Source organism: Mustela putorius, unplaced genomic scaffold, assembly GCF_011764305.1.
Source record: "Mustela putorius furo isolate JIRA1106 unplaced genomic scaffold, ASM1176430v1.1 tig00000785_pilon_pilon_pilon, whole genome shotgun sequence".
NCBI classification, from domain to species: domain Eukaryota; kingdom Metazoa; phylum Chordata; class Mammalia; order Carnivora; family Mustelidae; genus Mustela; species Mustela putorius.
In genome coordinates, this window is record NW_025421480.1 from 6639150 (window position 1) to 6664460 (window position 25311).

The 25311-nt window shown below is 42.1% G+C and overlaps 1 protein-coding gene across 9 annotated transcripts in view; it reads left to right on the plus strand.

Annotated features, from left to right (window-relative positions):
- The window catches only part of SDCCAG8 (SHH signaling and ciliogenesis regulator SDCCAG8), a 229621-nt gene that overhangs the window by 63381 nt on the left and 140929 nt on the right, over positions 1-25311 (plus strand). For 6 of the 9 annotated variants that reach the window (XM_013058426.2, XM_004756777.3, XM_004756779.3 and 3 more), the window contains 3 exons: positions 2323-2475; positions 11688-11822; positions 14645-14761. In XM_013058426.2, the coding sequence (XP_012913880.1) occupies positions 2323-2475; positions 11688-11822; positions 14645-14761 (405 nt within the window). Of the gene's footprint in view, positions 1-2322; positions 2476-11687; positions 11823-14644; positions 14762-19802; positions 22148-25311 lie in introns of those variants that run through there. The other 3 variants (XM_004756783.3, XM_045084739.1, XM_045084740.1) reach the window with 3 other exon arrangements.

The following is a 25311-nucleotide window of genomic DNA, read 5'->3' on the forward strand; positions in this document are numbered from 1 at the left end:
AGCTTTGGGATACCGGGTGGCTCAGTCGGTTAAGCAGCTGCCTTCTGCTCCTGTTATGATCCCGGGGTCCTGAGATGGAGCCCTGAGTCCTCCTTGGGCTCCCTGCTCAGCAGGGAGCCTCCTTCTCCTTCTGCCTCCATCCGTCCCCTGCTTGTGCCCTCTTGTGTGCATGCTCTCTCCAATAAATAAATTCTTTTTTTTTAAGGTAAAGTTATAATGGAAAGACTGTATAAACATTTGTTTAGTTCTCCTTGACCTTCTAGTATGTGAGAGCCATGGTAAGAGAGCTATCTTTAGAAAGATTAAATTGCTTCTATAAATCCAAGTGTTACTGATCCTTCATAATTTCTTCACTGGGACCTGGCATATATATTAAAAATCAAGACAAATAAAAGCCCTTACTTTTACTTGTCTCCTCATCATTACCTCTTCATGGTGGCGAGCCCTAAGAGGTAGAAGCCTTCAGCAATGGTTTTAAGTGATTTACAACTTCTTGCCTTGTACGTTATACTTTTCATTTGTATCCTCTTACCCTGAGATTAGGCCCCTTACGCTGTCAGGATCATTTACTGTTACTGGTTCCCAAACTGACTGACTTCTTGGAATTGGTTCTTTGGCTCTTCATGTCAGCCCGCTCCTAGATCTTCTGCAGTCGCTTCCGCTGTTCTGTGCTTAATACTGTTGACTCCTGAGTTTTTGTTCAGTAAAGAAGCTTCTGATTAGAAATATTGGTTTGTAGTCAATAGTCATTTCATTCTCTCGTGCCAGTGGTATTAGATCTGTGAAAGTTATGAACATTTTTATTAGGTTTATATAAAGTATTTTTCACAACAGCAATTGTGTTCCGAGGCAAAAAAATCTGAAATTCATAATATATCCCTCTCCGAGGGCTTAAATGACAGGAAAACTCTGCTTTTCCACGTCTTTTAAAATCTAATGGAGAATTTTATTATATGGACATTCTCAACTAGAATTGAACTTGGGACCAAGTCCGTAGGAGAATCATTTCTCAGTCACTAGATGTGCTTGTTAATTAATCTGAGACAATTGGGTTTTACCCACCTATTTCATGCCTAGGAATGTAGAAACTTTCCAGAAGAATTTGAAGTAAATTAGGGTTTAATGGCTTCCAGATGAAGAGAAGGAAATTCACATACCCTAGATAATTTATTGTCTGTATTTATTATAGCTTTCACCAGAGGGAAGCAAAGCTATGCATACGTTACTAAGACCATTTCCCTCATCATCCACAACAGATATGACTATCAAATATATAACTTGATACGTACTTACACAGTTTATAAGTCATGAGAGACTTGGGTTACTTGGGTTTCCAATTCAGGGGAACACAGCGTTTGAATGAGGTGGATGTTGGATATTGGATAAGAAGCCACTGGGATCAGACTAAGACACCATAGAATGACTCAGAGGTTCTGTGTCAAGCGCCTTACATTTATTGGGGTTTTTTAAATTGGAATTTTGAAATTAGTTTCCTATTGGGTATTTTGCATAAAGATAGTAGATGTAGTTAAAAGGAAGTTAGAAAGTTTTTACTTCTAGAAATTCAGAGTGGGAAATTAGGACTAAGGAACAACCGTGGACTTGGAAGTTACCAGCAGTGACGATGGCACTTCTCATTTCATAGAACTAGGTGGTAAATGTTGTTTAGAGTCTTTATCTAAATTTTTTATTATTACTATTTTTAAATTATTTTTATTACCTAATTTTTTATTTTTTATTATCTTTTATTTTTTATTATTACATAATTTTTACTTTTGTTATGTTTATAAAGAGAGTGAACTAAATCTTATCCTAGTTATATTTAAGGAAACTTGATTACTTGATGATGTTAAAAATAAATGCAAGTATATAATAAAAGTACTTCTCATTTTAAGTTTTGAAGTATTTCACTAATTTTTAACCATAAGTAAATGAAAAGTTAGTTATATTGGATACCTCTATATTTCATTTAGTATAAATATGCTATATAATTGAAAAATATTAGATCACTTGATTTTTCTGTTTCTTGTTTTCAAAATTTGGTTTCATCTGTGGTGTTCATCAGGGTCCATTAACCTGAATTTTCTTAGTTGCTTAGTTAATATAGCCTTAATTGTGAAAATTGAAATGTGTGAATAAAAGTAACATTTGAATAGTGTTTTAGTTTTGTGAGTGGTATTGACAAATAAATACAAAATTACTCTAATGGGCTTTACAGTGAGTTGCAATGATTTTAAATAAAATTGAAGCTTAATTGTCTCATTTTCCTCTCATTTTTTGCAAAGTCAGAGGCCCTGTTTCACTCGCGTCTTCCTCTGGCAGGCTTTAATCCAGTGTGAGCAGTTGAAGAATGAACTGGAAAGGCAGACAGAGCGACTGGAAAAAGAACTCGTGTCTCAGCAAGAGAAAAGGGCCTTTGAGAAGGAGACGATGAGAAAAGAAATAACGAAGGAACGGGAGGACCTGGGATCAAAGGTACTTGTGGATTCAGTTTGTTACCTGCTGTGGCAGAAATGTTTTTGGTGATGTCACCGGTGATACAGTAGGCCAGCCTTCTTGAATGAACGCTCTGTACATAGTTACTTGTAATCTAGAGTTCATAGAAATTTTCCATTCTCCCACCAATTTCTCGAGGGAAGTTATATTCTCAGACCTCTCCAAGTAAAATAGTCAATTCGATTCCGTGGTAGGAAATTGTAAGATTATACTTTGATCCCACCATTCTGTTTGATTCCCTCTCTCATGTTTGTCAGCCAAACGCAGGTGCTCTGCAGATACCCAGATTTTATTTCAACCTGGGCTACATCCAGGAAAGTTGACTCCCCACTAAATTCCCCCACTCTCAGACTTGTAGAAGATGAAACACATGTAAGAAACCAAGTAACCAAGAAAAAGTAATTATATGCACTGTACGAAGTAGGTTCTGACAAACTGCGTGATGAATAATGAACGTAACCAGATGAATACACGGAGGAAAGAGAAGAAAGGCAAAAGGAGCAGCTGACTCGAAATGGGCAACGTTTGGAAAGGAGTCATAAACTGGGATATGGAATTAAAACCTAACTTTAAAGTTGCTGCAGTGGGGGGCGCCTGGGTAGCTCAGTCAGCTGAGTGTCCGCCTCTTGGTTTTAAATTAATTTTTTTTTTAAGATTTTATTTATTTATTTGATAGACAGAGATCACAAGTAGGCAGAGAGGCAGGCAGAGGCAGAGAGAGAGGGAAGCAGGCTCCCTGCTGAGCAGAGAGCCCGATACGGGACTCGATCCCAGGACCCTGAGATCATGACCTGAGCCGAAGGCAGCGGCTTAATCCACTGAGCCACCCAGGCGCCCCCCGCCTCTTGGTTTTGATCAGGTCATGATCTCAGGGTGGTGAGAGGGACCCCCAGGTGGGCTTCGTGCTCAGTGTGGGGTCTGCTTGGGATTCTTCCTCTGTCTCCCCCCCTCGCCCAGCTTACACGCTATCTCACTCTCTCTCTAAAAATAAATAAACCTTTAAAGTTGCTACTATAGAGTAAAAACTGAGCAACGTGGGGTCTGTAAAATCACTAAAACAGCCATTGCGTGTTTTGTTTAGTTTGGTTTTTAAAGCGACTCGCAGCGTGTACCCCGAATGCTGTGTATTGTGATACTCCGGTGAGTCATGTCCATGTTGCTCTGCCACGGCTCCTGAGTGTCACTGTGCGAGGCCAGTGTGTGCTCCTGAGGTTATATAAAGAGGAAGATCACAAGTTATGTCCAGGGGTTTTAAGTCACGTGAGTGTTGGAGGCATTTACTGTAAACTCCCTTGTCTCAGCCTTTCGAAGAGTGGCGCCTGTCAGAACCTCGCTCCATGTCAGTCTGACCATCTGCCTTCTCTGGCCGGGGCGGCCGATCTGAGCCTTGCAGACAGCGCCACTGTGCACCGGACCCGGTGTCCGCCTTCGCAGCCGTCCTGCCGTGCAGTCCTCTCCCCGGTTTTTGCCGCACTCAGCGGACGGTGACTGGAGGGCCCGGGAACGTGCAGACCCGCTGCCGGAGGAGGGAGAGGAAGACATTAAACACTTCCAAACGTGATTTTTTTTCTTAAAGATTTTACTGATTTATTTGACAGACAGAGACCTCAAGTAGGCAGAGAGGCAGACAGAGAGAGGGGGAAGCAGCCTCCCTGCTGAGCAGAGAGCCCGATGCGGGGCTTGATCCCAGGACCCTGAGATCATGACCTGAGCCGGAGGCAGAGCCTTAACCCGCTGAGCCACCCAGGCGCCCCCATATGTGATTTTTAATCAAACTCTGATTACTTTATCGCAGTTCAGTGTAGTATCGCTGGAAGTATCGTATGTACAGTACAGTATCGTATCGCAGTACAGTACAGTATCACAGGAAGTACCATAGAGGGTTCCAGGGAATGTGATTCAGGCATGTCCGAGTCCAGGCCGTCAGGAGGAACTGTCCTATGGAAGAGATTTTACAAACTCAAAAGGGTTGAGTGGGAGCGGTCGGCTGAAGAGTCGAGGGGAAGAGTTTCATGCCCAGGGAAATGACAGCCCCAGACTCTGAAGCTAAAGAGCGTCTGACTTTTTCGGAATTTCAAGAAGGCCCGGGTGACTGGAGCATGGGAGTGGGGACAGCAGCAGGATGAGGCTGGGGTAGGATATAGGGACCAAAGCACGGATGGCCTTAAAGTGCACATGATTTTTAATTTTATCCAAGAACTAATGTAAAGCCATTGAACAACTTTAAATTGGGCAGCGTCATGATGCCATTTATATTTGAGAAGCACCATCTGTCAAGAGATTGGAAGGAAAATCAGAATAAATGCCTGGAGATCAGGTGGGAGGTAATTATCCTAGTCCAGGTGGCAGTGATGGTATCTTGGGCCCATTTTCAAGGACCATTTTAAATCACTTTTATTCTCCTCAGAATCTCTACTATACCAGCGTTCCCCTCACTCTCAGCAGAGAGCCTTACTTACCTAACAAAAAAACTGAAAACTTCAACCATTTCTCCTATTTCACTTCCCTCTCACTTGTGCCTTCAAGTAAAATTCTACCAGGACACCAACCCCGTCAGAACAGGAGAAGCCACATGCTCACTCATTCCCTTTGCCCTGGATTCCATTCTCTTCCTGCACCTCAGGGAGGTCATTTCTTCTTCTTCTTCTTCTTCTTCTTCTTTTAATGTAAAGATTTTATTTATTTATTTGAGGGGGTGCATAAGGCTGAGGAGGAGGGAGAGGGACAAGCAGACTCTGAGCTGAGCGCAGAGCCTGTTGCAGGGCTCGATCCCAAGACCCTGAGATCATGACCTGAGCAGAAAGCACGAGTCGGGTGCTCAAGCCACCCTGGTGCCCCTCAGGGATATCATTTCTATTCCCCTCCCCCCCACTGAATTGTCTTCCTCATGCGGAGAAGCTGCTCAGGTTTCTCTCATCCATTGAAAGAAACAATCCTCCAATCCGGAAGTTCTCAACCTTGGCTCCACGGAGGCTCCGGAAATCTTACTGTCCATCGGCATCCCAAACCGACACGTGTAAGCAGCTGTGGTAGGATCCGGGTGTCCGCATTGTTGACGTTGTTCAGGGGAGTCCAGTGTGCAGCCAAGGCTGGAAGCCGCCACGGTGAGGCCATGTCCCTCCATGCTCTTCCCCGTGATGGGCACATTTCTCGAAAGGTCGGTCTGCACGAGTCGTCTCCATTGTTTCACCTCTCATCGTGTTCACGGAAGCCCTCCTTGTGCTACTTTTAGGGAATTTTTTTAGTTCTTTTTCCCTTTAAAAGATTCTCTTTCCTTGATTTCTTTGGGTCGATATTCTTGATTTGAGAGGATGATGGTATGTGCTTTTCAGTTTTCTCTGAGTTTAAAGTGCCTTTGAGGCAAGGAAGGAAACACATCCTGAAAGCAGCTTGATGGAAAGGTCTAGAGTGTAGCAGAGAGCCTTAGATTTGGGGGTCTTCGGCATTACTGCTGCTCCCAGTTTCATGTATGTGGACTCGATTCCTAAATCCCCAGCTCCCCGGTGAGCTCCCAAACCAGCTTCACTTCCCGTCCTCCCTCTCCCAGGGGAGCCGCCGTGCATCCAGCTTCCAACCCCCAAATCTTGCTGACGTTCTTGTGCTCTTTCCCTCTGTCACCCTACTCATCATTAGGGCACCAAACGCTAGCGACTCCTGCTCCTAGGAATTTCCCCTTGCCCTGTCTGTCCACCCCACTGCTATCTGGACCCCCCCCCCCGGGTGATTTCTGTAGCCCCGAGCCCCGCTCCTTGCAGTCTCCCCTCCCTCTCATCTAAGCCACAGCCAGGATGATCTTTCTCAAATGAGCATGTCAATATGTCAGTCTTTTGCTTTAAAATCCTTTCGTGTCTCGCTGCAACCCCTTGGATAAAATTTAGGATCCTTTAGAATCACTTGAAAATTCTACATTTCTTTTTCTCTCTTTGGATTTCCAGGGTCATCTCCCTTCACTTCTCTTCTTGCATTGCCCCATACTGACCTACCGCACACTCTGCAGCACAAACATGCCCGCCTGCCATGCTGTGCTTTCATTTCAGGATTTTGCACACGCTTGGCCCCTTGCCCTCTCCAGTCGACCCTTCAGAGTCCTTCTAGTTACCACTTACTCCCAGAGATGAATCGAGAGCCTCCCCTATGGGCTCCTATAACTCAACTAACTGCAAATTCTTACTGAATTGTTTGTCTCCCCCAGTTTACGCTGAGTCCCCTGGTTGAGTGGTTCTTTACTATCGTCATTTCTTGGCATATTCCACTCCCATAGAATGTGCTCCACATGTATTTGTCAAATGGGTGAATGAATAGAGTACAGGGGAAGGAAAAAGGCCCTGTGCCGTCGGAAAGGTACGACTGAGATGTTTGTTCAGAGGGTCAGAACAGTCTGTGTCTGCAAGAGATCATGGAAGATTTTGTGAGGAGCATGGCGATCTCACTGAGTTTCAGAGTGTCGATGGGATTCAGAAATGCAGAGCACGGGGAGAGGACTGCTGGCTGTAACTGAGCGTGAGGTGTGGCGTGGCGGCAACTGTGTACTTCATGTTGTGTGTGTGACAGAGAATGGGACCCATAGCAAAGACCAGCCTTGGCTGACATTGAATCTCAAGGTCCCGCCCTAAATAAAGTGTCTGAATGAGGAGCTCAGAGTGGTCCTTGCACTTGGGCATGGCCATCACCAGAAGATGGCAGCAGGTGGCTTTGGTTTGGGGTCAAAGGATTTAGAGTTGAATGCAGGTTGAGCTTTCTGTGACCTTGAATAATTCATTTGACTTCTCTAAATTTCAGAGGAGTAAGTCATCGAGTTGATCTACTCAAGGAATTGGTAGGATTAAATCTGAATGTTTTGAAAGGGCCTGAGATACTTGGTTCAGAGTGGACATTTAATAACTTTTAGCTCGAGGCTATTACTATTCTTACTCCAGGGAAAGAGAAGCCGCCAGCCAGATGGGATAGATTTCTCGGGCCTCTGTATTAGTAAAGCTGACAGATTTGAATATAAAGACTGGCTTTACTTTTGATTCATTAGCTTCAATGGACTTCGGCAAATTCCTTAATTTTCTGAATCTCATCTTTTTCAACTGAAAATTAATTCAATATAATTCGCCCTTCAAGGGGATGAAAAGAGAGAATGAATCTCACTCGGCCTGGCAGAGGACGTTAATCGAAGCGGGACTGAACAGTTCATCCTAATGTTGTGGGAACTCTGTAGTTAGGGCTAAAGCAAGCACCCCCCCCCCCGCCCCCTTTCTGAGCAGTCAGGAAGGCTTGTGAGACTTTTAGACTTTCTTCCTTTCTTTTTATTATTTTTCTTTCCTTTCTCCTGACTCGTTCTCATTAAATTTCACATGTGTGGGAAGCTCTAGGAGAGCAGATGTCTTCTACCTAGACAGATTTTGAATCATTCCCCCCATGAACAGTACTTGCTGTGAGTTTGTTTGTTGTCTTCAGTTATGGTCCTTGGCTGCGCTGAGCCCCTGGGTCTGTTAGTTCAATCTGTCATTTATCATACTTAGTGAGCACCCCCTATGGTCTACACATTTTTTCAGTTGGTTCCCTTGATAACAGTCCATGGCTAGCATCCTTCATTCTCGCACCTGTTCTGTAGCGAGTACCACTTTATACCATGTTCAGGACACTAGGGACTGCTTTAGCCTAAAGATCTCCATCAAGCTCTCCCAGCCTGGGTGTCCTTGTCTCTTGCTTGCCCCTGTCAAAGTTTAAAGGACTTACCTGATGTCGACGCCCTGGACATCCAGCAGTGTTGCAGCTGTCTGTGTTCCTTCTGTCTCCGCAACAGATGTGGATGGAGAAGCTCCTGCAGTGTAATGCTGACTTCCAGATGGTGGGCGTGGGGGAAAAGAAGGTGTGACAACAGGAGCGGAGGCCTCAGGAAGTGGGTGACAGGAGGGAGCAGACAGGTAGTGGGCAGAGGAAAGAAGTGATGGGTGGCAGAGAGAGGGAATCAGATGGAGGGAGTGTGATTTGTTACATGCTTATAATAGAAACTGACTTGGAATTTACAATTAGCAAGTGAATGTCTGCATATTTATTTCAGAAACCACCAATGTTAATATGTTTACCATAAGTTATATCTTCACATGTAAGTATGATTTTTAGTAGCTGGTAATTAAAGTTCGCTGCTGTTGTGTGGTTCCAGAAAAGCTATAATTACCTTCATAATATGGATACTTAAGAACTTGAATTTTTTAAATTAGAGGTATAAATTAGTCTGTTTATTGGTTGCATTTAACTTCTTTTGACTTTCATTTTGGGGTTTGGACTGCAATATGCATTAGAATAGTTTGTAGCCTGGTATTAGTAAAAGTAATTTTATGTGCAAATTAGATTTTCAGCCAGTCTTTTGAGGATAAGAAGGACATGTAAACAGCCATAAGTCAAATGTACAATTCTTCACAGTCCCCGGAAAAGTTAATTAATATATCTACCATTTAATTAGAAAATCACTACCAGGGCTCATTATTTTCATATGTGTCAACTTGAACTAGTTACATAATTCAAAGGCAATCTCGATTTTTATCACAAACATTGCGTTCTTACTGATTTCAGTTGTAAAACTGAATTCACACCCATGTCTGTGTACTACAGTAAATTTAAAATAATCTTTCCATTTTGTATTGTTTTGTTTTGTTTTTTAAAGATTTTATTTATTCATTTGACAGCAAAAGAGGGAACACAATCAAGGGGAGTGGGAGGGGGAGAAGCAGGTTCCCCGCTGAGCAAGGAGCCCATTGTGGGGCTCATTCCTGGACCCTGGGATCACAACCTCAGCTGAAGGGAGATGCTTAGCCAACTGAGCCACCTAGGCGCCCCTAAATACTCTTTAGAGTTTTGTTACGTGCTTTTGTTTAACAGATTAAAAACTGATCGATATGTCTGTGTTTCCCTCTCTAGGAAGGTAGCATTTCGTCTTCACTTTTAAAACTGCCAATACAAACAAGAAATTAAGAGTCTAAAAAATTTTGACTTCCTGTAGCAGAGTAAAATATCATTGCAAATAAAAGGCTGTAAAGGTTAAATCTAAGATCTAGAAAGCATTTCTCACCCTGAGAAGAAAAAGTAAGAAGCTGACATTCATAGAGTGGATAGCTCCTCCAAAAACCTGTTTATTCCAATGATCCAGTCATTCGTCAAACACTTGTGCCTCCTGAGGAACATGCCCTTGAGAAACTTGTAGTCTAAGGGAGGAAACAAGTAAACAGTGAGACAAGTGTGTGGGGCGGGAAGTACACAGGCGTGGCACGTTGTGGTGTGATGGGGATATACGGAGGTGGTGGGGGCAGCGCATCCAGAGAGAGTCAAGATATTAAACCACCAGCACCGCGTGGGCAGCAATCCGTGCGAATGGATGCCAGCCGCCGACTGCAGGCATGGCTGTCCCAGTACAGAGTAGCGAATAGCAGCCCTGAGTGTGGGAAGGGGCTCCTGTTTTGTGCTGGGAGGGAGAGGTCGAAGAAACCTTCCCCAGGAGAGGGAATGATGGCTAAGAGGAGGAATGGGGGTAGCTAGGGAACAGGAGGGTGGGTGGGGTTTTTCAGGAAGTGTCAGAGCTGCCTCTGTTGGTGTTGGGAGGAGGGAAGTAGGATGCACAGAACCCCAGTCGTTCTCTCTAAAGATACCCCCCGCCTCTCCAGCTCTCCCATCGGGTCCTTCTATCCTTCCATTTGGTTGAAGGGTTTAAGACTTCCCCGATTTCTTTTCTTTTCTTTTCTTTTCTTTTCTTTTCTTTCTTTCTTTCTTTCTTTCTTTCTTTCTTTCTTTTCTTTCCTTCCTTCCTTCTTTTTTTTTTTTTTGTAAGATTTAATCATTTTTAAGATTTATTGATTTGAGAGAGAGAGTGTTTGCACACGTGTGAGCTTTGGGGGAGGGGCAGAAGGAGAAGGAGAGGAGAGAATCTCAAGCAGGTTCCCTACTGAGCGGGAGCCCAACGTGGGGCTTGAACTAGGACCCTGAGATCGTGACCTGAGCCAAAACCAACAGTCGGATGCCCAAATAACTGAGCTGCCCAGGCTCCCCAGACTTCTCTGATTCCTTGACATCGCCTCTGAAATTTATTCATATCTGTCCCTTCCACAACTTGTATAGATTGTCTGTCACCTTAAAGTTTCAACCCAAACTTTGGTCTTAACATCTTACATGTGATTCCCAAAATGAGGGTAGAGACCAGGGAATGAATGGGAAGGAAGTACATATTTAAGTCATGGGGGATGGGTGAGTTGAGGAAGTGGAGAAATGGGCATACCCAGTCCACAGAGAAATGGCTTAAGAGTGAACCCAGTGACCGTGCAGAGACTCCCATTAATTCAAGATTTTTTTTTAATATAATAGTATATTAGTCTCAGGTCTACAATATAATGATTCAACAGTTCTTTTTTTTTTTTTTTTAAGATTTTATTTATTTATTTGACAGAGGGAAAGACCGATCACAAGTAGGCAGAGAGGCAGGCAGAGAGAGAGGGGGGAAGTAGGCTCCCCGCAGAGCAGAGAGCCCAATGTGGGCCTCAATCTCAGGGCCCCAGGACCCTGAGATCATGGCCTGAGCCGAAGGCAGAGAATTAACCCACTGAGCCTCCCAGGCGCCCCGATTCAACGGATCTATACATTGCTCAGTGCTCATCAAGATAAGTGTGCTCTGAATCCCCTTCATCTATTTCACCCATCCTCCGCCAGCCTCCCCTCTGGGGGGAGGCTGGTTCTCTGTATTTAAGAGTCTGTGTTTTTTCTTTGTTTCTTTGTCTCTCTTTTTTTTTTTTCCTTTGTTTCTTAAATTCCCCAAATGAGTGAAATCATATGATATTTTGTCTTTCTCTGATTTCTTTCACTTAGCATTACACTAAGTCCGACCATGTTGTTGCTCATGGCAAATTCTCATTCTTTTATATGGCTGAATAATCAATGTTCTTAATATTTATTGTGTCAGGGGCGCCTGGGTGGCTCAGTGGGTTAATTCTCTGCTTTCGGCTCAGGTCATGATCCCAGGGTCCTGGGATCAAGACCTGTATCGGGCTCTCTGCTCAGCAGGGAGCCTGCTCCGCCCCCCCCCCCCGCCTGCTGCTCTGCCTACTTGTGATCTCTCTCTGTCAGATAAATAAATAAAATCTTTAAATATATATATATATATATATATATATATAGTGTCAAATGGCGTTAGGGTTTAGGACTTCTATTTCTTCTTACAGATGTTGTCCCTGTCTCAAAACATTGCCCAACTGGAGGCCCAAGTTGAAAAGGTTACGAGAGAGAAGATTTCAGCTATTAATCAGCTTGAGGAAGTTCAAAACCAGCTTGCTTCCAAAGAAATGGATGTCACAAAGGTACAAAGTGAAATTTTAGTTCCTAATTTTTTCCTAATGTACAAAGCCCAGAAAGCAGTTTGGAGTGGAGAACTTTTGTTATTTAAGATAGTAAAGATCCACATAATGGTCATGAAGCCAGCATTTATTTATTGACAGGCCCTCTGATGGGTGCTGCAAAGGCAGAAGATGAATTAGACACAGATAATGTCCTGGAAGAACTAAATGTTAGTTCTTCTTCAGCTAAATGGCTGAGACAGACTTGTCAGTAAGCAAGTTTCATTACTTTAATCATTGAATATTTGATAAAACTTATGTTTCTAAATTAGACAGGAGAGATGTTAAACACCAGAGATTGCATGGGTTTGATCTCTACAGTGATAGTAAAGAGATTTATTTACCACATGAAGAATGTGCTATGTAACATAAAAAATTCTCCACCTCCCATTCCTTTTCAACCTGGACTCTAAAATCAAAGCTCCAACATCAAGTGTCTTATTTTAATACTTTAAAATATCAGTGTCAAATAAAATCTTAAAATATCATGGTGTCTGCGCTATGGGCATTACAAGCTTGTAAACCAAAAACTAAGGTACATATTTATGGAACACTAAATTTCATGTAGATTTCAGCAATAAGTTGCCTTAAAAGTAAGAAACTAAATATAGGTATGCATGATGTAATAAATTCAATCGATTGATTTTTTTTACCAATTTACACAGATGATTTTGTTTGAAATGCATACCTTTTCATACTGCATTTTACTGGTCAGTATATCTTCCTAAATGTTGACATATTTGTAATGCCACTGTTGCTTTATGACTTAGTCATTAAACTTACCTTTAATTTATATACAGAAGAAACAAATCCTATATTTTCTTATTTTTCCCTTGAATTTCTGTAATTCTCCATTTGCTTTCTAAAATTCAAGCTAGCTTACATAAAAGTTTTAAAATACCATATGTTCCAATACCCTAAATGTGTTTGTGTGAAGGTAGGGGTAGAAGTAAGAGAATGGATATTGAGGGCTGGCTGTGGTTCATCCAGATTTATAGGAGAAAGCTGGTGGTGAGAGGGTCCAGTCCATTGTAGGGAGAGAACTTTCTGTTGGAACGTGTACAGTAAAGATGCTCCCTCTGTCTTTAGAACCTTCCACAAAGACTCAAGCTTTAGAAGCATTCCTGTGTGACACCAACCCTGAGATATCATTCCACTTCAATGTAATTTGCCAGTTTATTTTAGATAAACTTAAGGGTTATGGATTAACTTAGCAGGTGCTAAAGTGAAAATAGTAAGGCAAGGGAACTTTAAAAATAAAATTAAGGGATGAAATAATTTTAAATAAAACTGAATGCTTAGACATATAATAATAAGCAATAATTTTGTGTTGGTATTGGGTTTGAAACACAATGCCTGGGTAATTACTATTTTTTTGTTACTATCAATTGGGTTTTTTCCATTTCATTCATGTGTTTAAATCAAATAAATTGGAATAAGAATAAGAAAGCAAGCAAATTGGGGCCCTATTTTTTTTCTGTCATTCTTAATTTTAAACTTTATTTATCTTTAAAATTAATAACTTTGTAAATTACTATTTTTATTTTTTTCTGAAATGAGAAGCATCAGCTCTGACACATTCAAAGTATCTGAATTTCAAATCAATTTTTTTTGTAATTTTATTCTTTTTCTAGCATTTTGAGGGGCACTGGGGAGAAAAACTTACTTTTCTCTGTCTTGTCACTATAACCTTTAGACAAAGATTTGTTTATTTTTCAAAGTATATTTTATTTGAACACGGGAGATAAAGGTTTTGTAAGATTCTAATACCTCAGTAATGATAAAAACTAATTTCTGAAGTTCTAATCAGTTTTGGAGAAATCCCCAAATTGAAAAGTTTCAAACAACTATAACCTTTGGATGATACACGATTTTTAAAAAGTTGTATTTGTAAATCAAAGACTGAATTAGCAGACTTGTGTGTTAATTAATCTCTCTGCAGGTTCTCAGTTATCTCAAAGGCTCATAATTTCTTTGTTTAGATTTATCTGCTGGTTGGATTTTCCAAATATATTTACGTGTCTGTAGAGGCCCTGGATTGAAAAAGAAAATTGTATAAAGGATGAGACATGACACTCTTAAGATGCTATGTGTATTCATTATTTAATGATATGTTAAAATCATTTCACTTAAATGTGTACTTTCCTTTTATGTTGAATGCTACAGTTATAAATGGTTCCTGTCTGTGCCTTTTATCAGACAGTGTTTATTAACTTAAATATATCACACAGTGCTTAAGATTGACATTGTCTACAAGAATTACAGGAACTACTGCGTTCTACTATACACTTTAATACCATACAGTCTCTTAGCAGAGAGAAAAATTCCTTTATAAATTTCCTTAAATAAAAGCCTAACTGATCAAATCTTTAAAGGAAAACTTTACTATATAAACTGTATATTTAAACCATAACAGTTTGAATGGATAGTCACATAGCTTAATATTTTAATTAATGATTTTATCTATATAAAATGGAGACAATAATGCATTTTGAATGATAATATGCAATTGAAAATTATTTTACACAAAAAATCTTGGGCATATTACTTAAACTTCCCAGTTATACATTTATTTATCATAATTTGAAATTGTTAAATTCATTAATACCTGATACTGCCTTCACATCTTAACAGAATACATTGAATATTCTAACGGAAAAGGCCGTTTTTAGGAAAGTTCTACTGTACTTTATGTGTATGACCTCTAGGGGGCACCAAAAGATCTGATTGCAGGCATGGCCTGGTAGATTCCCGCAGCTATTGATCTAGTTTTTACAATCTAACAGGTGTGTGGGGAAATGCGCTTTCAGTTGAATAGAACCAAAATGGAGAAGGATGAGGCAGAGAAGGAACACAGAGAGTACAGAACAAAAACTAAAAGGGATCTTGAAATTAAAGATGAGGTAAGAGATGACAAGTGTAACTACAACGATTAAAGACATAATTAAAGATGTAAGTTATTTATTTCTATTATATTGCTTCTAACTAATGGAACAATCCCGTTTATACTATTAAAAGAATTTCATTTATACTTGCCTAAAATTATCACCTTTCACATGAAATGGTGAGAATACAACTGCCTGCATATAAAATCCCAATCTGACAGGTCATAAATATACATTTGGATATGTGTATCTATTACTTACAAAAGTAAAAAAAAAAAATGTACTAATGCACAGTTTGAACCTAAAATATACGTACATAAAGTTCTTGAAAGATGCCAACTTGAATCCAATTTTAAGTGAAAAAGTTTAAAATTTGTAAGATGAGATGAGTTGATATGTAAATATGTCAATCAAATTGATTGTTGGCAGAGCGAAACCAGTTTTAACTAAGATAACCATGAATACGTTTGCTCAAGAAGCCTTAAATACAGGGAAATTAGAAATGTTAGGGGGAAATGCTGCTTACTTCCATTTCAGTTGAACAGATGTTTTATGTTATATCTTTGTTGAGATCGTGTAGCTACTCCAATTTTAATTGATGACATGGATAAAGTTTTGAGAGAGGCAGTTCTAATAGACCCACTTTGGGTTTGCTACTTTTGTATGACAGTGTAGAACATTGAAGGTTTTCATTCTTAATGTTCAGTGGAAGCAGATTGATAAATCTGTTCAGTAAAATGAGTTCTCGGTGTCAGTATTTTTTTTTTTAAAACCACAATTTATAAGTAGGTAAACTTTAAAGTATTTTTTTTTCAAATGTATTTCTAGTTCATAGCTTTTACCATGCTTTCCAGCATCTTTTCCCTTTCAACCCAGTGAACTCTCTATGCAGATGATGTAAAGATGATTGGGGAAAGTATTAAAAATGAAAGTGATAATGAGATTTAGTACTTGAAAAAGTTTTTCAAGTCGTAGCTGAAATCCCTGGCACTAAATTAACATCTGAACAACCAGAATCAGATTCTGCTTTGGTACCACTATATTCAGAGTGTTATGGGTCTTAATTTTGAGAATTTTCATTATTAACGTATGCAGATGATGAAACTGTTTTGTTGCATCCAGTTGGGGGCGTGCCTGATAGTGGAATTGAAAATGCTCCATCAGCAGCGGAAGGTCTAGCACTACCAAACCAAACAGAACTTTCCTTTCCTGACATATTATGACTTTTTTTTTTCTTTAAAGGTTATCTTGGTATGCTCACCAGGCATTCTTACGTGCTTTTGTATTATTCTATAATGTCTGCCCAACATAACAACTTGAACTAATTGGAAAAAAAAATAAGACTATCTGAGTTATATCTTCTTTATATTGTGTCAGTTATTTAAAATTACAGGATAATGTTCTAGGGAGACAAAACAAGGGCAGAATAATAAGATTATCGTATCACTTGTAAATGAATAACGTGTAGAAGTATTTGTAATATCTGTCTTTCAGAGCTCTAACTCCTTGCAACAATTAACCAATAATGATGCGGAGGCCAAAGTAGCAGGATTTTTAAAGAAGGCTTTTTTATTTGTAAACATTTCCTGCTTCCTAGTCAAACATTAGCAGTTCTATAATGACTTCTAGTGTTGCTTTTAGATAAAGATGTGCCTTCTTAGGAGGTCACAGTGGGTAGGAATAAAACCTTGGAATGGTTATAAGGGGTTTGTGATGGGATGTCCTTGTTATCATTTTCTCTGGGACAGAATGTAGGGAAATCTTAGAGGTGCTCTTTGTAACTATTTTGTACTGACCAGGCAGCTTCAGAAAAGAAAGTGGTGGTGTCTCGTTCCCGTGCATGATCTGGAGGAGCAAAGCAGCAATTGTTCTTTGGTCTTTCAGCCATGACCTGACCTTCTGTCTCTAAGACCAAAGAGCTGCTTTGCTTGGCCACCATCTGCACTCAAGAGAGAAATTTACATTCAACTTCTCAAAGCTGTGCATGTTGAGCATTTATTGGAAATACTTATAGTAATAGACAGCGTATTTAACTTTTAAAGTGTTGCACATCGTGCAATTCAGCCTAACAAGAAGGCCATCTCCTGGTGTACAGACAAAGCGTTCCTTGTAATATAGTCATTTTGTTCATATTTTTGTTAATCTGGCTTCTCGATACGTCTCTAAAGTAGGTGGGAAACTGTGAGATTGGAATGTGGTAAGAACAAGAGCTTTTTTGATGTATACAAAACAGGGCAAATGGTTGACCACCAAAATCATTTTCTTTGTGACCCGAGCCTTGACTCTGGCATAATTAGAAGGAAGGGTTAGGGGAGGAACAATAGCGATCTCTTCCTCCCACTTTCTCCTTTTCTTCTTTATATTGTGTCAGGAGCCCACGGGCAGATTATCCTTCCCATCAACTCCTTTGTATCTTCAGCGGAGAGCGCTCCTGCCAGTCTGAGAGAACGCTTCTCGCACAAAAAAAAAAAAAAAAGAAAAAGAAAAAGAAAGAAAAAAGAAAAAAAAAAGAAGACATTTGGTATGGAGGAGAATGAAAAATCTGTGCCCTAGTTTTTATTTGAAATTTTTCTGTAGGCAACAGGTACACACACACGGAGTCCATTATGGGAGTTGAAAACATATAAAAAAAATGTCATAATGAGTTCCCACACATCCATCACCTAGGTTCATCATTTTGCCAGTCCTGTTCTAGCTCACATGCTTTCTCTCCTCCTTCCTCTTCTCTGTCACTGTCTGTTTCTTCATCTTCTCTTCCACAGCCTGTTCATCTGTCTCCTTCTTCTGTTGCTCCTTTTGCTGAAGCGTTTGAGGCAGATCTCAGACATGATGTTATTTCACCCGTGAACCCCTCAGCCTGTGTCTCTGGAGGATTTTTTTTTTTTTTTGTAATCGCTATGTCGTTGTCACCCCTGACAATACTAACAATACTTCTTTAAAATCTCGTCCTGCCCGGCCCGTACTCGGGCTTATGCTGACCGTCTCCGTGGTGCCTCTTTCACAGCTGGTTTATCCAAACTCGACACGCGGGTGTGTTTTGTATGTCAGAATGTTATGGGTTTATATTCTTTAATAGGGAATAAGAGGATATCCCAGCAAAATTTCAACTTTATTATCTGTTGGTGTCCTATTAAGTTTCGTACATACGTGTTGGCTGTGCCTTATACAAGGTGACTCGTCCGTCATCGTTCTGAAGAAATAAGAATTCCTCCTCCAGCAGCTGCGTGAGGGAGGGGGCCCCATGCGGCAGCCCCGGTCAGCAGATCCCGTTAGAGTCTGAAACCCACAGTTCATGGTTAACTTCCGAGCCTTACATTTAAGGTTGGGGAATGCTGGGGAAGCCCTCTTACATAGTGCTGCCTACGTGGGAGTTTCCTTGTCACCTTCCCTTGTAGTACATGAATCTCAGAAAGTGATTCTTGAGAGCACAGAGGGTTGAGCAGGGCATCGTGTAAAAGGAAAATGCAGAGGCCTGTGTCCAAAATGCAGGAAGAACGTGCTGCTAGAGGTATTACAATGTAAAACATTGTCCTTTCTTCTAGAATGTCTCTCTCTGTCTCTCCCTCCCTTCCCTTTTCTCTCTCCCTCTTGCCCAGTATTTGCTGTTTGACTTCAGACCACCTCCCGCACAGGCATGCTCGTGGGGCCCGGTGGGCCTGGTGGGGCCCGGGTCAGGAAGGGCAGAGACTCCGTGCTGGATCTCCCGAGCGTGCAGCAGTGATGGCAGCTGGAGGCAGGGATGGTCACCACTGTGTCCTGGGCTGTCTGTCAGGGGTGACACACTCAACCTAATCTTCCCCAGGCTCAGATCCGGGCTCCTCCCAGAGGCAGAGGGCAACAGCAGAACAGAACCCGTCCCTCCCCGCCCTCACACTGCCAAGACCTGGTTCTACCCGAGGCAGAGGGCGGCCAGATCCCCAGGGCTGGGCCAGAAGAGGCAGCGGCAGGGGACGGTGTCGGAGTCTCGGGGCTGCTGGGAGGTGGTGAAGAGAGAAGACCACAGCTATGAAGGCGGTGGCGGGGGGAGTCCCACTGGCCCATCAGACATCTCTGACAAAGCACACAGGCCAATAATCAATCATTACAGATGTCAAGATGTCGACCACAGAGCAGTAGACAGCAGAGCCCAGCACCCTTCTAAACACGGAGCTCTGGACGACTGCCCTGGCCACACGCCCGCGATGCTGCCAAGGCCATGGGGGTGGGCAGGCGCTGCAGGTAGATACATACCCACTTACACGTATGGTTGTGCACGAGTGTTTAACACGCCCATATGCCCCACACCCGTAAGAGGGGGCTGCCCAACTGCACCTCAGGGGCCGGTCTGACCCGCTGCCTGCTTTTACGAATAAAGCTGTGTTAGAACCCAGCCCCTTCCGTTCATGCATGAGCTGTCGATGGCTGCTTCCCTCCGCACAGTCGAGCTGTGGCAGTGACCCCAATCCCGGAGCCCAGTGACTGCAGTATTTACTGTCTGAGCTTTTGTAGAAGTTTGTCTCCCCTGCCCCAGGTACAGAAACAGAACTGGATGGCTTGAGGTTCTCGTGCCTTACTGGAAGGCGGGGCTCTTTGAGTTTGGAGACTCCTCAGTCTCAGGTGGTAACTTAATGGTTTCAGAGTATTTTGCAGTATGGTGCACGGCCTCACCCCTGGTCTCTTAGCCATAGCATTGCCACGTGAGTGTGCGGCAGGTTAGAATGTCGTTACCGTAGTCGTGGCCTATGGCTTAGTAATGGCTTAGATGAAAGGGGCTCCTGGGTGGCTCAGTCGGCTAAGTGTCTGCCTTGGGCTCAGGTCATGACCTCATGGTCCTGGGATCCAGCCCTGTGTCAGGCTCCCTGCTCAGCAGGATGCCTGCTCTCCACGCCCCTGCCCTGCCGCTCGTGCTCCCTCACCCTCTCTGTCTCACTCTCAAATAAATACATAAATAAATATTTAAAAATAAATAATGGTTTCGATGAGAGTGTAAATATAAATATAAAATGTATTTTGCGGTACAGTTTGAGTTGGGAAAAAAATTTTCAAGAGACAGGAAGACTTTTTTTTTTTTTAAACTCAGCATTGCACGAGTTATTACTTTGGAGTTGTGGCTACAATTGAGCAGGAAGCATTGAGGTACGGACGTCCTGGAGCAAACCAAATAAGTAGATCTGAAGGTTTTGGCTGGAACAATCAGGGTAGGAAAGAATCGGAGCTCCCGTCTACGGCAGTAGGATGCGGCACTTTGGTACTGAAGTCCCACACGGACTCTAGCAACACGGGAATTATTTCTGAAGTTCACTAGAATGAATGAGATTGTTGGAAGAAGCGCATCTGTTTTGTGAAAGGATGAGAAGAAGCCTTGCAAGTCCTAAAGGGAGGGCCTACTGAAGGCCAGAGAAACAAAAGCAATAAAGAAAACGTGAAGAATTGTACCTTTTTACTTAGAGAAGTCTAACACATCGCTGTGCTATCTTCAAGCACTTGACAGATTCTTGGAAGGAGAAAGTTAAACACCTGCTCTCGATCTTCCGTGTGGGCGGAAGGAATAAGAACAAAGCAGTGTAACCACAGCCCCTGGAAATCCCAGTAGCCTGGAGGAAGAACTTTCTGACAGGGAGACGGAAGGAGATCGCAGCAACAGGCCATGGAACTTTCTTCCCTGAAATCGCTAGTTTCAGACAAAAATGGCAGGATGCCAAAGGCCCAGCTCGCGGACCTGCGAGGTCCACCGTCTCCCACTGGACCGTGGAAGCACCTTCAGAATATCTCAGGCTCCCTGTTCCAGCAGCCAGGCGTGGCATCCGTCTCTTCTACTTGCAGTTTCGCACCTCCACATTAAAGCAGAATCCTCCTCGGCTCTGCCCTGCTCCGTGTCTGCAATGCCTTGTGCTCTCGTCAGAAGGCTTCGGGAGAATGCACTGAGAGAATGGATGGCTTCTGGAGAGCCAGACTCGAGAGACTTTTCAACTACCACCTGCAGTCGCACTTCTGCCTCTAAAAACTGACTGGGAGAGGGGCCACTTGGGCATGCCGTTAGCACATGTAATCACTCGGTCCTGGTGATGACAGAGTTGCTCGCCACTGTTCTTCACACCCTCTTCTGCTGCTGGAAGCTTAGCGCATCCCGCTCCCTGCTCCCCGCTCAGGCAGCGGCCCTGCACGCGCGCGGGCCTGGCCTCCCCAGACCGGTGGCGGAGGCGCCGTGGGGGTGCTAGCTGGAAGACCCGGGTCCTGCCCTGAGGGAGTTTATATTCTAGCGGAGGAGACAGGGTACACATTTGAACATGCCTACAAAAGACTTGCAAAGCAGCATATCGACAAGTGCAAATTAATGTAGTGTGAAGTTCATGCTGGCTCTGGCCCATGAGAGTCAGAATCTGCTTCCATGTGTGTGATGCAATAAAGCTTTTTTTTTTTTATAGCATCTTCCCTAAGTACGCCCTAAAGCATTGTTCAGATAAATTTGTGTTCTTATCACAGCCTAACCAAGAATTCTGAGCAAATTCTTCACCCTGGCGTGCCTCTAATAAATCAGCCTCTTTTGTCCCGGCCCTGCACGATGCTTGAATGGGACAAATGGGATTATGTAAATAAAAATATCTTCGTTTAATAAAAGATTAGTGAACCTCTCATTTTTCTCCAACGCCAGGCAAAGTTAATGTCTTCATTCTAAACAACAGTTATGTCAGTAAAGTCACAAAATGAGCAGTGAAAAAGTAAGTTCCCTTTTCCTTTCTTTTTTTTTTTTTTTTAAAGGAACAGTTCCAAATCACCCCAGTGAATAATACCAAGTTGGAGATCGTTGGGGCGTTTAGCGTTTGGTGACTACTTAGTTAATGATTTGGGCCGAGGTTTTAGGTAGCAGTATGTATCGTCATTCACGAAAACACAGTAGAAATTCAAACACTCAAAAAAGAGTCATTCGGTTCTCCAGGAAACATGGTAATGCTGTTCACCATAATGATGTATTTTTAAAAAATCAAATGTGTAAGCAGAAACAATATATCTGAAGACAGCAATTTAGGGCGATTTAGAGAGAAGGGCGCAAGCAGGACATAAAGCAAGCCCATTCAGAAAGCATATGCCTATGGGGGAAACATTTAGAAAGAAATGTTTGCTTTTGGAGAAGACGATAAAGCTGTAAACTGAACTCAAGGAGTTTTTGCTATATTTTCAGTTTCACTGAGTGATCTAGATTTTGGTCCTTAAAATTTTTTGTGTGTGTGCTTCCTTTGACATTGAATGTTGGACTCACAGACGTACCCGCCATTCTCACAGAGCACCTTCTTGGGAACCGACTCTACAACTGTGGTAGCGACCAGGTGGCCCGTGGCTCCGCATGTGTCCATGCGGGGCAGCAAACTAGAAGGCAGTAGACAGAGGACAACTCCATGTGCTTTTTTTTTTTTTTTTTTTTTTTTAGCAATCCAGAAATATTAGTAGTGATATCCAGCATAAATATTATTAATTACTACAGATGTATACACTTTAAAATAATATTTATTATATGAACATAAGTATATGCACAGAAGCCAATAATTCCATCACCCAATAGAACGAATTGTTTTCATTTTTCTGTTTTACCTTCTACATTTTGTCCATATGCATATATGATATTTGCAATTAGTAAACACAGCCCAGGTATAATTTTGGTTTTTGCTTGTTTCACATAACTCTATCTCCAGCGTTTTCATGTGTTGTGCCTATTCCTCATAGTGATCACTTTAATACGGCCAGTTACATGTATTTTTTTTAAGATTTTATTTATTTATTCGACAGATCACAAGAGGCAGAGAGGCAGGCAAGGAGAGGGGGTGGGGGAAGTAGGTTCCTCACCAAGCAGAGAGCCCGATGCGGGGCTGGATCCCAGGACCCTGGGATCATGACCCAAGCCGAAGGCAGAGGCTTTAACCCACTGAGCCATCCAGGCGCTCCCATTTACATGTATTTTAAAGGAAAGAATAAGAAGTCAGGTTTGGAATAGAACAGACACTGTTACAAATTCAGAATTTTTTACCCTAAACTTCACTTGTTGCTTTATTTTTTTTTTAAAGATTTTATTTATTGATTTGACAGAGAGCTCACAAGTAGGCAGAGAGGCATGTAGAGAGAGGAGGAAGCAGGCTCCCTGCCGAGCAGAGAGCCCGATGCGGAACTTGATCCCAGGACCCTGAGATCATGACCTGAGCCGAACGCAGAGGCTTAACCCACTGAGCCACCCAGGCGCCCCACTTGTTGCTTTAATTCAACAATCATGTATCCCATGCACCATGTTGGCCTAGAATGGGCTTCTGTTTTCTGTTCTTAAAGAAGGGAAGGTATAAGACAAGTATGCAAACAAATACATGTCCCAGAGATCCCAGTAACTGTAATTAGCAAACTTTACAAGGGTACGAGGATTTAGAAGAGGGGGAGCTGGCATCTTTGGAGGGCGGGTAGGATGTTGCCCAGCAGGGATGAGAGGGAGACATTCTGGTTGGGAGGTCTAATGTGGCAACTTGACCAAAGGACGGGGCAGGGCTGCGGTTGGGATTTGCGAAAGAGGGATGCAGGGCGCCTGAGTGATGGCTCAGGGGGTTAAAGCCTCTGCCTTCGCCGCGGGTCATGATCCCAGGGTCCTGGGATCGAGCCCCAAGTCAGGCTCTCTGCTCAGCGGGGAGCCTGCTTCCCTTCCTCTCTCTCTGCCTGCCTCTCTGCCTACTTGTGATCTCTGTCTGTCAAATAAATAAAATTAAAAAAAAAAAAAAAGAAAGAAAGGCGGATGCATTCAAGGAACACCTGTGTCTTTTGATTCCATAGTATGCTCGTGTAACGGACCTCAATACCTCCAATGCCACGGCTCCATTATAAAAGATTTCCCATAGAAAACAGGCTGCTTTCTGTAAGGTTCAGAATCCCAGGGTAATCACCTGTTACATAACATACCGCACACCCTGCCGTCAGGCACCGAAATCATACTGTATCCGCGGAATGTTTGCGTAAGCTTTTCATTTCCTCTGTAGTATTTTCTACATGAGGGAATAATTTTAAGATGTTCAAATTTCAGATAGTAACAATAAAATGTCATTTTGTAAATAATTTTAGAATCGAGTAGCATTAGTTTTTAGGAATAAAGAATTCACAGTTACCTTAATGATTTGTAGAAGATTTCTGCATGACTAATGGTGGAGGGTAAAATTCAGGGTACAGGGTTTTGCTTTACCTAGAGACTGTGAGTCCAAAGACTCAACTTCTTGATTTGGCTTTTTGGCTATCTTCCTGAGCAAACGTCTCAAGAGCCTTACCTTCTTTCCCAGGAAGCGGAAACCTTGGAGAAATGATAGCTAAGATTTTTCTTTAGCTCAAAATTCCTGTGTTTCCCCTCTTAATGATGAATTAAGTATTAATAAAATCGATATAAATTGCATGGAGTCTCAAGTGTCATTTCAGATTTTCCAGTTGTTCACCTGATTTGATAAGGGTGAAATTTTATTGTCATCAATTTTAGATCACATTATTTTCATTATGATTAATAATAGAACAATAAAATGACTAGCCTTTTAAATGGTTGAATTTAATTACAAGATAGGCTTTAATTTGCAATAAGGATTAAAGCCCGACTCTGAATTAAGAATGAAATTCTACTGGAAGCATTTTAGGCCACACCAAACTGTTTTAAGGAAGTATTTTAGAGGAATAGCCAGCCTTCCCCAAACCCGTGGAATTACATATCCCCAGCCAGAGTTTCCCTGTGAATGCATGATCCACAGGATGACAGGGTCTTCTCCTGTTAGAGACCCGTGATTCTAACAGTTAATCCTTCCCCTTAAGACTTGCACTTGGTGCTCTCGTAAGTGCAGTGATGGAAGGAAATGCTGTGGTTAGAATAAGATCATGTTCAGTTTCTGTGTTTTGATTTTTTTTTAGTCATCAAAATGAAAACATTTTTTTTTTTTTAATTCTCTTAGAGGTTTTACATATCCCTGGAATATTTCCCTGGCCCTCATTGGAGTCTGGTGTGAAAGACTGCCCTAGACAGAGATTCTAGATATAGCTGACTGTTAATGAATTGCCAGGTGTCTAGGTTTTTTCCTATTGTTCTCGTTAACGGTTGGTCAAAGTAATTTAACCCTTTTTGGTGTTGGCATCTGTTTTTAAGTAGATCAGCTGCAGTTACATTTCATTTTTAGGGAAAAAACAAGTAAGCAGCAGTGTCTCTACTTCTGGCCTGCCTTCTGCTCTCCCAATGAGGAATGGAAAATTGTTCTTTGTGTCAAATCTCTCTACTTACAACTGAGGTTCTGATGTTCATTCTGTCTCTGTCTCTCTCTCTCTCCATGGCAATAACTCATGCAAACGACAGCATTAGCCTGGCTTTGGAAATCCTAAGTCAAGCTGTGGTTGAAAGTTCGACGGAAGTGCAAGGGGGTGTGCCTGACTACTTAGAATGGCAGCTAAGGAAAACAGGGAGGTAAACACCTCCATGAACTGGAAAGAATTGTTCCACTTGAAAGATTGTCTCACCGTTGCAAGTACTGCCTTTTCACTTGGAATCCTCTTTCACTTGCTCAGAATTTCATGCACAGACCTCTGAATTCACTCAGGGG